Raw genomic sequence first — 14527 nt, forward strand, 5'->3', positions numbered from 1 at the left:
GGAAGGAGTTACACAGTAGATGGCATTGATCTATCAAGTGATCTCAATTAACAGACCTAAAAACCAAAAGAGGCTGCTGAATACGTGTTACTGCATGTGAGGATATTAAGATGTAAAAATGTCACAATTCAACGTGACCTGAAACATAATTCCATCAGTTTAAGTCTCAAATCCTGAATGAACTCATGGGGTTATTTCTGATCTCGTTTTGCTCTGTCGAGGCACTTCAGTTGGTCAACCCTTCAATACAGTGTGAGACGTAGTCGGTCGTCACTCACGCAATATGGACTTGATTTTAACTTCAAACCCTGCAAAACTATGAACACATCAGAAAAACAACACTATGTCGAGCACCAGACTTAAGATCACACATACCAAGGGAAAGGAAAACAAAACCGAAAAGGAAATAAAAAAGACAAGTTGAAGGAATTATAAAACATAAACAGGTATTGTGGTTGTTGTAAGCCCCAAAACCTCCCCACTTCAACCCCTCCCACCCCCCCTCCTCCCTCCCACCGTTCCCCAGCCTGAGGCTAGTCACTCCGAAAGTCTTCCTCTATCTCTGGAAGTCGCTTCTTCTCCAGGGTCCCTGTCAGGGGTCTGGAGCTGCTGCCTCCAGGGGACTCCAGGAAGTTCTTGGGCTCGTTGGTGTGGTAGCTGCCCTTGTACCGGTACAGATAGATGTAGATGCTGTACAGACCTATGAACAGCAATATCACGGCCGCGATGACAACAACTAGAGGGAGAAACACACAGTCAAGATGTGGTTAAAAAACGGTATTTAGCAAACAGCAGAAAATCCATTGTTCATCACAGTAGGGTTCTATGACTCACATAGGAATTGTTACCGTGAAAAGACATACCTGTGTCTTGATGGATGACACAAATATCCCTTTCAATCAATATCATTATGACTCAGTTGGTTCTCTGCCAAAAAGATAACTGCTCACTTAACTTCACTTTAGAGACAAGAGGTATCATTTCTTATACAGCCACATATTGTTATGAGGGAGCCATCCATCTCAAATGATGTCCAATAACCGGAGGAGGTCGGCAAGGGGACAGCAGGACCGGCCCAGACATCAGAAATCAAACTCAGATGTTCTGCGCTACCATAACACCTCTGTACATCAGATTTATCCAGTACATTAAGCTGAAGCATATATCTGTGATGAATAGTGGAGGGAGGGCAGCTCTAAATATAGTTGATCCGGTGAGGGTCTCAGACAGGGATAGAGTACAGACTACAGACTCTGAGCTGCTTTCTATTTCTGGTCTTCCTTCGCCTCTCATATTCAACAGACACAAGAAAATATCCTTCTTACATTCCAGCATTTGTTCTGGTAGACGTCATATTTTTTGCTTCTAGCGTGAGGCTTGGGGAAGGAGGGCGTAAAGCCTATTTTGGAATCTGATGGCCTCAGATTTTAGGATTAGGGGATTTTAGGAAAATAAAAATTATAATTTTTCTCCATCTGTGTCAGTAGGGGAACGAGAGAGTGAGCAAAAGAGAAAGAGAGCGATAGGGAGAGAGTGAGAGGAGGCTTCATCTGAATCTTGAGGTAAACTAAGGTCAGGACTCACAGATGGCAGACGGTGGATGAACACTTACACTAATAGATTTCACAAAAATCATCAAAGTATAATTATTCACATTATTGTGAATCGTAAGCAGTAAAGACTTACCTGTCAACCAAAACAGGCCTAGGTCATCATGGATATAGATGTATTCTGAAATGAAAAATTACATAAATTATGTTATTATGGTGAACTTATACTATCATCACTGGGTCATGATTGCTGATGGGATATGTAGTCCCATGTAAAGTAGATCTACTGATGGCTTCTGGGATATGTAGTCTCACCTATAGAAGTGAACCAGGGGTCCGCCTCCCAGGGGACATATCCATGGACAGGACGGAAGGCCCCACAGTTAGACTCGGAGACGAAGCCATGCACGGTGACCGGCGGTTCCGTCTCGTTGGGCCGGAAGAGGGTCTTGAGAGGGGCGTAGATGTTGTACCTCACCCCAGATATACAGCCCACCAGACCAGGACTGTTATGCCTCTGGATCTCATAGTCAATTTCACCCACCTCTGAGGGGGTTAGAGAGAGGGACAGAGGAGTTACAATGTGCACATCCAGCTCAACTAATTCCCAAACTAATTCCCAAACTTACAGTGGGACAACTGATGCCTTACTCCCATGGGTAACACTTTATATGGATAGTTCATCTGTAGATGCTCTACAGACTATCAGTAACATTTCAACGATCTACTAATCCTAGTTCTAACCCTAACCTTAACCCTTATCCTATCCCTAAACTTAACCCTAACCCTAACTCTTACCCTAACCATTATTCTAACCCTAACCGTAACCATAACCTTAGCAAGCAGTTGCTTATCAACAGATAGTTTGTTGATAGTATGACCATCTGTAGAGCACCTACAGATGGATTATCCGGACAATCCAAATAAAGTGTGACCAAATCAATTCTCAAGATGAAAGCAGAAATGTTTCAGCTGGGGGGTGAAATTGAATCTTACCCATCACTCTCCCCAGGAAGATGTTCTTGGGTGAGTCAAACCTGCCATCCTCCACTAGGGTGATCTTCTCCACTATCGGCTCCATGTAGTCCACCTAGGAGTTACACACATCAACACAAACACATTGATATTCACACACAACCATAAACATGTCAACAGGAACAAATCAATGAAAGACTGAAAATACACAACATACAAAACGTGATGTGATTTACTTTTAAACTGTGGTGAAGGAGGTAGGTAGTGTTAACAGGTGTAGACATTCAGGTGGAGCATCAGCGTACCTGTGTCCTGATGGTCCTGTTGTGTCTGGTTATGTTGACATAGTGGGGGTATCCATCTGCCAGGTTCCTGAAGGACAGCTGGTACTTGTGGGTAATCAACCCCAACCTATACCTCATGTCTAAGGTTCCTGTGGAGGGATGGTGCAACAATACACTCCACAGTTCATAATGTAAGGCATTATAACATTATATTTCCATTAACTATTGTGAGCATTATGGCTTGTAAAGTACAGTGATGTACTTTTGTCCAAGTCCTATCTTGCTTTGTGCTTTGTGTTTCTACTCAAATAGTGTCTTCGGCCGTGCCGGCTGTAGCACGAAGCGAGCTAACTAGCTGTTTTTTCGAACAGAGTCAGAGTCAACACAGTAGCCATTGTGTGCCGGGGGTAGCACGAAGCTAGCTAGCTAGCCGTTCTTCAAACAAAGTCAACACAGTGGCCATTGCTAGCTACCCAACACGACCAGCTAACTGTACTGTAGTAGCTAAATACAATATACTTGTCCTAGCTAGCCAACGTTTAATCATTGCTGCGTCATGAAAGGAACTTGACACAGACACGAATGATCTGTTTAGTGTGTTATCACACTATTGGTGGTTTGTTGTGACCAAGTGTTGGTGCTAAACGGTGTGTTATTGTTATTGGATGCTAGCTTGCTAGTTAGCTATGGTGTCATAGTTAGCTAGCTGAATAAAGTGGGTTGAGTCTATTCCTTTAAACATTGAACCGCTGTGGTTCACAACAATTCTGATTTCTAAAGGTGGAAGTTGGGAGAGTTTTTGTTCGGGTGGTTCAGTGAAACAATTTTAGTTTCTGAGGTAGAAGTTTTTGGTGAGGGAGGCCCTGCTCTCTCCTCTCCCAGATGCTTAGCTCATTTCATTCCGATCTCCTCTGCATTTTTGTAGCCATTTGCTACAGCCTGTCAACTATGCCTCTGCCTATCCCTGTTCTCTCCTCTCTGCACAGGCTACACAAACGCACCACACCGCGTGGCTGCTGCCTCTCTAACCTGGTGGTCCCTGCACGCACCCCACACCTGGAGTTCCAGGTCGCAGGCAGCCTCTGGAACTGCCGTTCTGCTGCCAACAAAGCTGACTTCATCCCAGCCTATGCCAACCTCCAGTCCCTCGACTTCCTGGCGCTGACGGAAACATGGATCACCACTGAAAACACTGCTACTCCTACTGCTCTCTCCTCGTCTGACCATGTGTTCTCGCATACCCCGAGAGCATCTGGTCAGAGGGGTGGTGGTACAGGAATCCTCATCTCTCCCAAGTGGACATTCTCAATTTTTCCCCCTAACCCATCTGTCTATCTCCTCATTTGAATTCCATGCTGTCACAGTCACTAGCCCATTTAAGCTTAATATCCTTGTCATCTATCGCCCTCCAGGTTCCCTTGGAGAGTTCATCAATGAGCTTGACGCCTTGATAAGTTCCTTCCCTGAGGATGGCTCACCCCTCACAGTTTTGGGGGATTTCAACCTCCCTATGTCCACATTTGACTCATTTCTCTCTGCCTCCTTCTTTCCACTCCTCTCCTCTTTTGACCTCACCCTCTCACCGTCCCCCTACTCACAAGGCAGGCAATACGCTTGACCTCATCTTCACTAGATGCTGCTCCTCTACTAATCTCACTGCAACTCCCCTCCATGTCTCCGACCACTACTTTGTTTCCTTTTCTCTCTCGCTCTCCTCCCACACTACTCACTCTACCCCTACACAGATGGTAATGCGCCGCCGCAACCTTCGCTCTCTCTCTCCCACTACTCTCTCCTCTTCCATCCTATCATCTCTTCCCTCTGCTCAATCCTTCTCCCTCCAATCTCCTGATTCTGCCTCCTCAACCCTCCTCTCCTCCCTTTCTGCATCCTTTGACTCTCTGTGTCCCCTATCCTCCCGGCCGGCTCGGTCCTCCCCCTCCAGCTCCGTGGCTTGATGACTCATTGCGAGCTCACAGAACAGAGCTCCGGGCAGCGGAGCGGAAATGGAAGAAAACTAAACTCCCTGCCGACCTGGCATCTTTTCACTCCCTCCTCTCTACATTTTCTTCATCTGTTTCTGCTGCTAAGGCCACCTTCTACCACTCTAAATTCCAAGCATCTGCCTCTAACCCTAGGAAGCTCTTTGCCACATTTTCCTCCCTCCTGAATCCTCCCCCCCTCTCTCTCTCTGTGGATGACTTCGTCAACCACTTTGAAAAGAAGGTTGACGACATCCGATCCTCGTTTGTTAAGTCTAATGACACTGCTGGTCCTGCTCACACTGCCCTACCCTATGCTTTGACTTCTTTCTCCCCTCTCTCTCCAGATAAAATCCTGCGACTTGTGACTGCAGGCCGCCCAACAACCTGCCCGCTTGACCCCATCCCCTCCTCCCTTCTCCAGACCATCTCCGGTGACCTTCTCCCCTACCTCACCTCGCTGATCAACTCATCCTTGACCGCTGGCCATGTCCCTTCCGTCTTCAAGAGAGCGAGAGTTGCTCCCCTTCTCAAAAAACCAACACTCGACCCCACTGATGTCAACAACTACAGACCAGTATCCCTTCTTTCTTTTCTTTCCAAAACTATTGAGCGTGCCGTCTTTAGCCAACTCTCTTGCTATCTCTCTCAGAATGACCTTCTTGATCCAAACCAATCAGGTTTCAGGACTGGTCATTCAACTGAGACTGCTCTTCTCTGTGTCACGGAGACTCTCCGCACTGCTAAAGCTAACTCTCTCTCCTCTGCTCTTGTCCTTCTAGACCTGTCTGCTGCCTTTGATACTGTGAACCATCAGATCCTCCTCTCCACCCTCTCCGAGCTGGGCATCTCCGGCGCGGCTCACTCCTAGATTGCGTCCTACCTGACCGGTCGCTCCTACCAAGTGGCGTGGCGAGAAGCTGTCTCCGCACCACGTGCTCTCACCACTGGTGTCCCCCAGGGCTCAGTTCTAGGCCCTCTCCTTTTCTCCCTATACACCAAGTCACTTGGCTCTGTCATATCCTCACATGGCCTTTCCTATCATTGCTACGCTGACGATACACAACTAATCTTCTCCTTTCCCCTTCTGATAACCAGGTGGCGAATCGCATCTCTGCATGTCTGGCAGACATATCAGTATGGATGACGGATCACCACCTCAAGCTGAACCCTGGCAAGACGGAGCTGCTCTTCCTCCCGGGGAAGGACTGCCCGTTCCATGATCTCGCCATCACGGTTGACAACTCCGCTGTGTCCTCCTCCCAGAGTGCGAAGAGCCTAGGCGTGACCCTGGACAACACCCTGTCGTTCTCCGCCAACATCAAGGCGGTGACCCGCTCCTGCAGGTTCATGCTCTACAACATTCGGAGAGTACGACCCTGCCTTACACAGGAAGCGGCACAGGTCCTAATCCAGGCACTTGTCATCTCCCGGCTGGACTACTGCAACTCGCTGTTGGCTGGCCTCCCTGCCTGTGCCATTAAACCCCTACAACTCATCCAGAATGCCGCTTCCCGTCTGGTGTTCAACCTTCCCAAGTTCTCTCACGTCACCCCCCTCCTCCGCACACTCCACTGGCTTCCAGTTGAAGCTCGCATCCGCTACAAGACCATGGTGCTTGCCTATGGAGCAGTGAGGGGAACGGCACCTCTGTACCTTCAGGCTCTGATCAGTCCCTACACCCAAACGAGGGCATTGCGTTCATCCACCTCTGGCCTGCTGGCTCCCCTTCCTCTGCGGAAGCATAGTTCCCGCTCAGCCCAGTCAAAACTGTTCGCTGCTCTGGCACCCCAATGGTGGAACAAGCTCCCTCACGACGCCAGGACAGCGGAGTCACTCACCACCTTCCGGAGACATTTGAAACCCCACCTCTTTAAGGAATACCTGGGATAGGATAAAGTAATCCTTCTACCCCCCCAAATTGTAAAGTGGTTATCCCACTGGCTATAGGGTGAACGCACCAATTTGTGAGTCGCTCTGGCTAAGAGCGTCTGCTAAATGACGTTAATGTGCCCTTGAGCAAGGCACTTAACCCTAATTGCTCCTGTAAGTCGCTCTGGATAAGAGCGTCTGCTAAATGACTAAAATGTAATGTAAATGTAAATAAATGGGATGACTAAAGAACATACCACAGGAGGTTGGTGGCATCTTAATTGGGGAGGATGGGCTCGTGGTAATGGCTGGAGCGGAATCAGTGGAATGGTATCAAATACATCAAACACATGGTTTCCATGTGTTTGATGCCATTCCATTTGCTACGTTCCAGCCATTATTATGAGCCATCCTCCCCTAAGCAGCCTCCTGTGGAACATACAGTAATCCAACTTCAATCAGTTACAGTAAAATCTTCATTCAAAAGCCAGTTCAATCCGAACATTCTCTGCCTTGAATCTTAACCATAATAACCCATATTGTTACAGCGCTCCTCCCTGCCTAGCGTTCCTACCGTCTTTCTTCAGGATGACAGCCATGTAGTCCTGGACAAATGAGCTGATGTAGAGTAGTACAGCCGGGGTCTGGAAGGTACTGAAGCTGAACTCTATCTCATCACTGGTGTCGTTGTAGCCCAGGCTGAAGTTGTGGTAGTGGGGATCCAGCCAGTTAGCCCACCACTCCTCATTGGTTGTAGGCTTCTTTCTGATGTTGTAGCGCAACCACGAACCTATCTCAAAGTAGGCCCCAATGTCTAAGGGGGGACAAACAGGACAAAGTTGAGCTAAATGCCTATTTCTATTATGAAACTTTGTGGTTATCGCCAACACTGTCAAAACAAATCTAGGTTTTTGTTAGTGTAACCCACCATGCTTAGGGCAGTCTTAGTGATTCTGGGGCTCCATGCAAAACTGAGGTAACCCAACCTGTGTAGAGCTCACCTTTGTGGCAGTAGAATCCGTCGAAGGCAGTGTTGCCGCAATCACAGGTGTAGGCTGCGTAGCCCTCGATACACTGGGCAGCGTTTCGACACGGTATGGTCGCGTTCAGACACTGGCCCGTACAGTTCCGCCGTATACCCTGTTCTTCATTCGCTTTCCCTTCCAAGTCAAGAGTTATACCGTTCATTCGTAACCCTCGGAGACAGCCCAGGAACGGCCACAGTGTGCGATTGGCTGCGCCTGGATGCATTGGAACACTATCAGTTAATCATCACATTGCAAAGTTTAGCATTTTTTATTAAGAAGAATAAATAACTGATTGTTTTAAGAATAACAAAAAAAAACATATGCTGGTGAAACTCATAGGAGTGGACTACATCAACCAATAGGAGTAGTCCAAAAATCCTTGTCGACCACCACCCCTTCCTCACCAGCCCCAGCCCCAACAGCCAGGTGACGTACCCACGAGGAGAGGGTGGGTGAACTTCATGGTGACAAAGGTCTGGCCAGGGAAGCGTCTCACAGCCCATGGCTGGTAGTCCACCTTGATCCTGGCCAACTTCACGTTGAGCTCTGCCTGGACAAAGTGCCACTCATTGTCGTTTAGAGGCACCGGTGACCGTAGCGTCACATTGAGGATGCCGTCTCCCACCATGAATATGAAGACGAGGTTCTGGGTGGCTGGGAGAAGGATGAAGAAGGGACAAAACAGAATGAGGGAGAAAATATATAAAGGAAAATAAATACTGGAAAATATTGATAATTTGTTCATTGAAACAAAACATTTAGAAAATTGTAATTTGGAAATTATGTTTCATGCCTATGTCCTATGTGGATCAGTCGGTAGAGCATGGCGCTTACCACGCCAAACGTTGTGGGTTTGATTCCCACTGGGGCCACCCATATGTAAAATGTATACACGCATTAATGTAAGTCGCTTTGGATAAAAGCGTCTGCTAAATATATAAAATGCCTATACTTTATTTAATTAGTAATTTCTTATGATTCACACTAGGTAATCTGTGGTAATTTACTGTTGAGCTCAATGCGTATGAAGTTACGGAGCCAGTCGTCTGAGTTCTCCAGGAAGACTCCGTGGGGGCGGTAGGTTTTAAAGTGAAAGGAGATGTCAACGGTGCTGCCTGGCCTGAAGGTGGGGAACTCGATGTAAGTGGGCTTGGTGAACGATATGGTGTTCCAGATGCTCCCTGTGAGGACAAAGAGGCCATGAGATGAGGCCAAACCAGAACCATGATAAACAATCATTTGACAAATTATATTTCACTTCATCAATCCATCTGGGTAATGTAGTTCTTCAACTCACTGTCGCCGTGGCAACGTAGGGGCCCGAGACTGAAGTGGGCCTCTGACCCGGTCCTGTTGGTGTCCCCCACCACCACCTTCCTCACTGGGAGGTGGTCCTTCCACATCAGATAGCCCTTGTCCGAGTACCTGCACAACAGGTTCCATTTGTACAGTAATGTATATCAATCTATGGAAACACTTTTCTAAAAGTTATAGAAAAGAGTCTTTCAAATCCTTTCTCTCTCACCATTGGCGGTAGTCAGCGTCACAGTTACAGTGAAACCTGGCGTCAGTGCAGGTCTGGTTTATAGCACAGCCACACTTCCCACTCTCAGGGAAAGCCCCGCCCCAGTACTCGTGACTCTCGTTATTTCGACCAATCCAGAAACTGTACGGTCTCCCATCTGAATGACATGACAATAGAGCAAAGGAATATGATTATTATGATTTAATCATTGAAATGTTCTGTTACATATATATATATATATATATATATATATATATATATATATACAGTGGGGGAGAACAAGTATTTGATACACTGCAGATTTTGCAGGTTTTCCTACTTACAAAGCATGTACAGGTCTGTAATTTTTATCATAGGTAATCCAGAAAATCACATTGTATGATTTTTAAGTAATTAATTTGCATTTTATTGCATGACATAAGTATTTGATCACATACCAACCAGCAAGAATTCCGGCTCTCACAGACCTGTTAGTTTTTCTTTAAGAAGCCCTCCTGTTCTCCACTCATTACCTGTATTAACTGCACCTGTTTGAACTCGTTACCTGTATAAAAGACACCTGTCCACACACTCAATCAAACAGACTCCAACCTCTCCACAATGGCCAAGACCAGAGAGCTGTGTAAGGACATCAGGGATAAAATTGTAGACCTGCACAAGGCTGGGATGGGCTACAGGACAATAGGCAAGGAGCTTGGTGAGAAGGCAACAACTGTTGGCGCAATTATTAGAAAATGGAAGAAGTTCAAGATGACGGTCAATCACCCTCGGTCTGGGGCTCCATGCAAGATCTCACCTTGTGGGGCATCAATGATCATGAGGAAGGTGAAGGATCAGCCCAGAACTACACGGCAGGACCTGGTCAATGACCTGAAGAGAGCTGGGACCACAGTCTCAAAGAAAACCATTAGTAACACACTACGCCGTCATGGATTAAAATCCTGCAGCGCACGCAAGGTCCCCCTGCTCAAGCCAGCGCATGTCCAGGCCCGTCTGAAGTTTGCCAATGACCATCTGGATGATCCAGAGCTTTTTGGTCTAAACTCCACTCGCCGTGTTTGGAGGAAGAAGAAGGATGAGTACAACCCCAAGAACACCATCCCAACCGTGAAGTATGGAGGTGGAAACATCATTCTTTAGGGATGCTTTTCTGCAAAGGGGACAGGACGACTGCTCCGTATTGAGGGGAGGATGGATAGGGCCATGTATCGCGAGATCTTGGCCAACAACCTCCTTCCCTCAGTAAGAGCATTGAAGATGGGTCGTGGCTGGGTCTTCCAGCATGACAACGACCCAAAACACACAGCCAGGGCAACTAAGGAGTGGCTCCGTAAGAAGCATCTCAAGGTCCTGGAGTGGCCTAGCTAGTCTCCAGACCTGAACCCAATAGAAAATCTTTGGAGGGAGCTGAAAGTCCGTATTGCCCATCGACAGCCCCGAAACCTGAAGGATCTGGAGAAGGTCTGTCTGTATGGAGGAGTGGGCCAAAATCCCTGCTGCAGTGTGTGCAAACCTGGTCAAGACCTACAGGAAACTTATGATCTCTGTAATTGTAGACAAAGGTTTCTGTACCAAATATTAAGTTATGCTTTTCTGATGTATCAAATACTTATGTCATGCAATAAAATGCAAATTAATTACTTAAAAATCATACAATGTGATTTTCAGGATTTTTAGATTCCGTCTCTCACAGTTGAAGTGTACCTATGATAAAAAATTACAGACCTCTACATGCTTTGTAAGTAGGAAAACCTGCAAAATCGGCAGTGTATCAAATACTTGTTCTCCCCACTGTATACAAATAGGTACAGATTCTGGTGCTCTCAATACCTACCATTGCCCATAGGCCCTAACCACTCCTACTCACTGGGCGTTTTGAGGATGCGTGACTTGTAGCAGGAGTAGTCGATCCACTGTTCACAGTACATGGAGGTGTTGGCCAGTGCTGTGACCTCGTCCCAGGAGGCGTTCCAGTAGTTGACGTCTCCTATGAAAGGACGGTCCACCGTGCTACCGGTCACCTTGGTGCCGTCGATACGGTCATGCATCACCAACGTCCATGCCTTGTCGGCTGTGTCAACAGACAAGGAAGGGGTTGACATTAAAGGGTAAACATGTATGATTGTGTAAGTGAGGTGAAAAAGTGAGATTAAGTTACAGACAGGCAGACAGATGTAGAGAGAAAGAGAGAGAAAACTAGAGAGAAACAACGTGAGAGAAAGCACATCTACTACTGAGGAATCTGTTTTTGTGCCATGTCCAATGATCTGATATTATCACAGACAGCTCTAATGCAGTAGACCCTGACTAATCTAAGGGATTTACATGGAACCTACATGAATAGGTTTTGGTTAATTGGATAGGATTGGATGGAGAATACTCTGGCCCCACAACCAATTACTGATCTGGCCCCAAACTGGTTCTTGATTGTCCTTGTTGGAGTTCATTATTACATGATCAACATCCAACAGATGGTCCTGCTGTCTCCCCTGCTGCTCCTTTTCATTCCTCATGGAACATACAGTCAACATTCACCTCAACCTGAACACTGTTTAATATCTGCCTCAATATGTTCAATAACACCCCATTTCTGCTTGTGCTATGGAAGAGTAAAAGGTACTGTAAGCACTGACTACCATTATGTTCGATATGCACCATGGAATAATAATAATAATAATATGCCATTTAGCAGACGCTTTTATCCAAAGCGACTTACAGTCATGCGTGCATCAATTTTTTGTGTATGGGTGGTCCCGGGGATCAAACCCACTACCTTGGCGTTACAAGTGCCGTGCTCTACCAGCTGAGCTACAGAGGACCACATGTTGGTCAGATAATATAATTGTATACTAGTACATTTTATGAATGTAGAAAATACATTTGAAAAGTCAGTTACTCACATTTCATCTTGCAGTACACCTCAAATGGTTTCAAGGGTCCGCTCAGATCAGGGTCTATGGTGTAATTGCCTGACCAGGATTTACCAGTGAGTCTGTAGGCCTCACAAGACTCTTTGTAGACAGCTGTTGGGGAAGAGAGGGGCAGAAGTAGTGTTTTAATCTACACCAGCAAAGTTTTGATGATGACATGGGTCTCACACTACCGCAGTATATAGGCCTCAACAAACTGGTTGTTACACTGGTGTGGTTACGACAACATGCTGTCATTAATACTTGCAAACAACAGTAGGCTCTCTCAGACAATACTCACACATATGGCACACCTCCCCTTTGTAGCCTGTGTTCTCACACAGACATATGAAGTCATCCCAGGACTGGATACATCTGCCCTCGTGTTCACAGGGGTTTGGAGTACATCTAGAGAAAATACCATGCAGGAGTGTGTGTAAAAGTAAAACAGGGCAACTCAATATTAGGAAGGTGTTCCTAATGTTTGGTATACTGAAGCTTTTTTTGCACTGTATATGGTAACAAGAAAACATTATTTGAGGGGTGAGAGACAGTATGAAAGGACATGAGAGGTTTGAGAGAGGATTAGGTCACTCAATATCTCTCTATCACTCTCTCTCTTATTTTTCTGTAGTCCTCGAGCAGGCTTTATTTACTGTATGAGGGAAGATATAAGGGCTGTGGTCCGCTCTGATTGGGGTGGGCGTTGTCTGCAGCCCATCAGCTCTTAGCATCAACAGACAAATTACTTTATAGGGCTTTCATATAATTTACACATATGGGCCTCAAGATTGATTCTCAGGGTCACACATAGTTGAGCTATAGTTCGAATCAGAGTTCAATTATTTGTTACATTGCATGCAAGTCATTTGTTTATTGGGCAAATATGCTCACGTTAAATCCATCTATGATTATCATCAAGCATCACTTGTGTGCCCCAATCTTCATATTACTTAAGCTTTGGTCTTCCGAGAACATGCGGAAGGAAACAGCGCAATAGCCACCTAACTGTGACGTGAATAGCCTATATTCAGTCCCCTATATCCCATTATAGCCCCCGTCTCCCCTAGTCTTCATCGGATGCGCTCATAAATGCGCTCCTACTTACAGAATGTTTCAGAGATACTGTATCAAGTTATGATGCTGTGTGCATTTCATCAAATGCTCGCAGTCAAACAACAAACAATACTGCACAACTCATAAGGGGGCTTTCACACCAAATTGAACTATGTTGCGTTTACCAAGTTAGTTTGGATCGTTTGGACTGGTGTGAATACTATCCTCACTCGGGAGCGCACTAAACAATGCACCGTGGTTCGCTCAAAAAGGGTGGCCTCGGTCTGATTCAATTCGTAGCGTGGTGCGGTTCCTGCAGGTGAAAACGCAGTCCAGACCAAACACAGGAAAAGAACCAGAGTCGCGCAGTATTATTGGTTGTTTGACTGCGAGCGTTTGATGAAATGCACACAGCATCATAACTTTAGATCAGCGGATTTATGAGCGCAATCGATGCAGATTAGGGGAGACGGGGGCTATACCAGGGATATAGGATTCTGATTATAGCTATTCGTGTCATAGTTAGAGCGGCTATTGCGCTGTTTCCTCCCGCATGTTGTTGGAAGACCAAAGCGAAAATAATATGAAGATAGGGGCACACAAGTGATGCTTGATGATAATCATAGATGGATTTAACGTGAGCATATTTGTCCAATAAATAAATTGCTTGCATGGACACGTTGTTTTGGTTAGGAATTTTTGTTCGTTTGACATTTGGCAATGTGAAACCAACAGGACCAAATGAAAAAAATACAATGTAACAAATAATCGAACTCTGATTCGAACTATAGCTCAACTATGTGTGAAAACACCCTGAAACACCAGGAAACCAGGAAGACTCCGAACCACCAAGGTTGACTGCTCCACATACATTGTTATGCTGATACCCTTGTGAAACAGAGAAGGCACCGTGAAGGTATCATAATCCATAAAGCAGATTACTGATATAAGCATGTGATAAGAAGACATACTAGTACACAATGGTTTTGTACACAATGGTCTTTGCACATGATTTTGGAGAGAAAATGGCGCTCCTCCCAAATCTATTTAATTTAAAAGGAGGGGAGAAGTGGAGAAGGAGGAGTGAGTGTAGAAAACTGGACTGAAGTTTAGTGTTACATGTGATGGTCTTACATTGACATTTTTCCAAAATGTTGATCTCGCAAACATTTGGCAGTGAGAGAGGCTACATGTGGAAGCGTGACCATCAAAAAACGTTATATCATATACCTATGTTACCATAACATGGATCCTACTCTGGTGTAATTAATCCTCCCTGTCCAGGCAGGTGCATTCAACTGAGCATAGCCCCTGTCATCAACCGGTAGTAAATCTCCTGGAGGTGT

General features: G+C 45.9%; 1 protein-coding gene across 1 annotated transcript in view; it reads right to left on the reverse strand.

Moving 5' to 3' along the window:
* Positions 1-519: 519 nt before the first annotated feature.
* The window catches only part of LOC121551146 (contactin-associated protein 1-like), a 29301-nt gene continuing 15293 nt past the window's right edge, over positions 520-14527 (reverse strand). Inside the window, exons 11-24 of the mRNA XM_041863699.2 lie at positions 12427-12533; positions 12117-12239; positions 11084-11287; positions 9217-9373; positions 8989-9116; positions 8699-8872; positions 8127-8345; positions 7665-7904; positions 7238-7477; positions 2831-2958; positions 2547-2640; positions 1866-2096; positions 1687-1731; positions 520-736 (exon numbers count right to left, since the gene is read on the reverse strand). Of these exons, the coding sequence (XP_041719633.1) occupies positions 534-736; positions 1687-1731; positions 1866-2096; positions 2547-2640; positions 2831-2958; positions 7238-7477; positions 7665-7904; positions 8127-8345; positions 8699-8872; positions 8989-9116; positions 9217-9373; positions 11084-11287; positions 12117-12239; positions 12427-12533 (2293 nt within the window). The 3' untranslated portion in view covers positions 520-533. The remainder of the gene's footprint in view (positions 737-1686; positions 1732-1865; positions 2097-2546; positions 2641-2830; positions 2959-7237; positions 7478-7664; positions 7905-8126; positions 8346-8698; positions 8873-8988; positions 9117-9216; positions 9374-11083; positions 11288-12116; positions 12240-12426; positions 12534-14527) is intronic.

Source organism: Coregonus clupeaformis, chromosome 35 (assembly GCF_020615455.1).
Source record: "Coregonus clupeaformis isolate EN_2021a chromosome 35, ASM2061545v1, whole genome shotgun sequence".
NCBI lineage: Eukaryota > Metazoa > Chordata > Actinopteri > Salmoniformes > Salmonidae > Coregonus > Coregonus clupeaformis.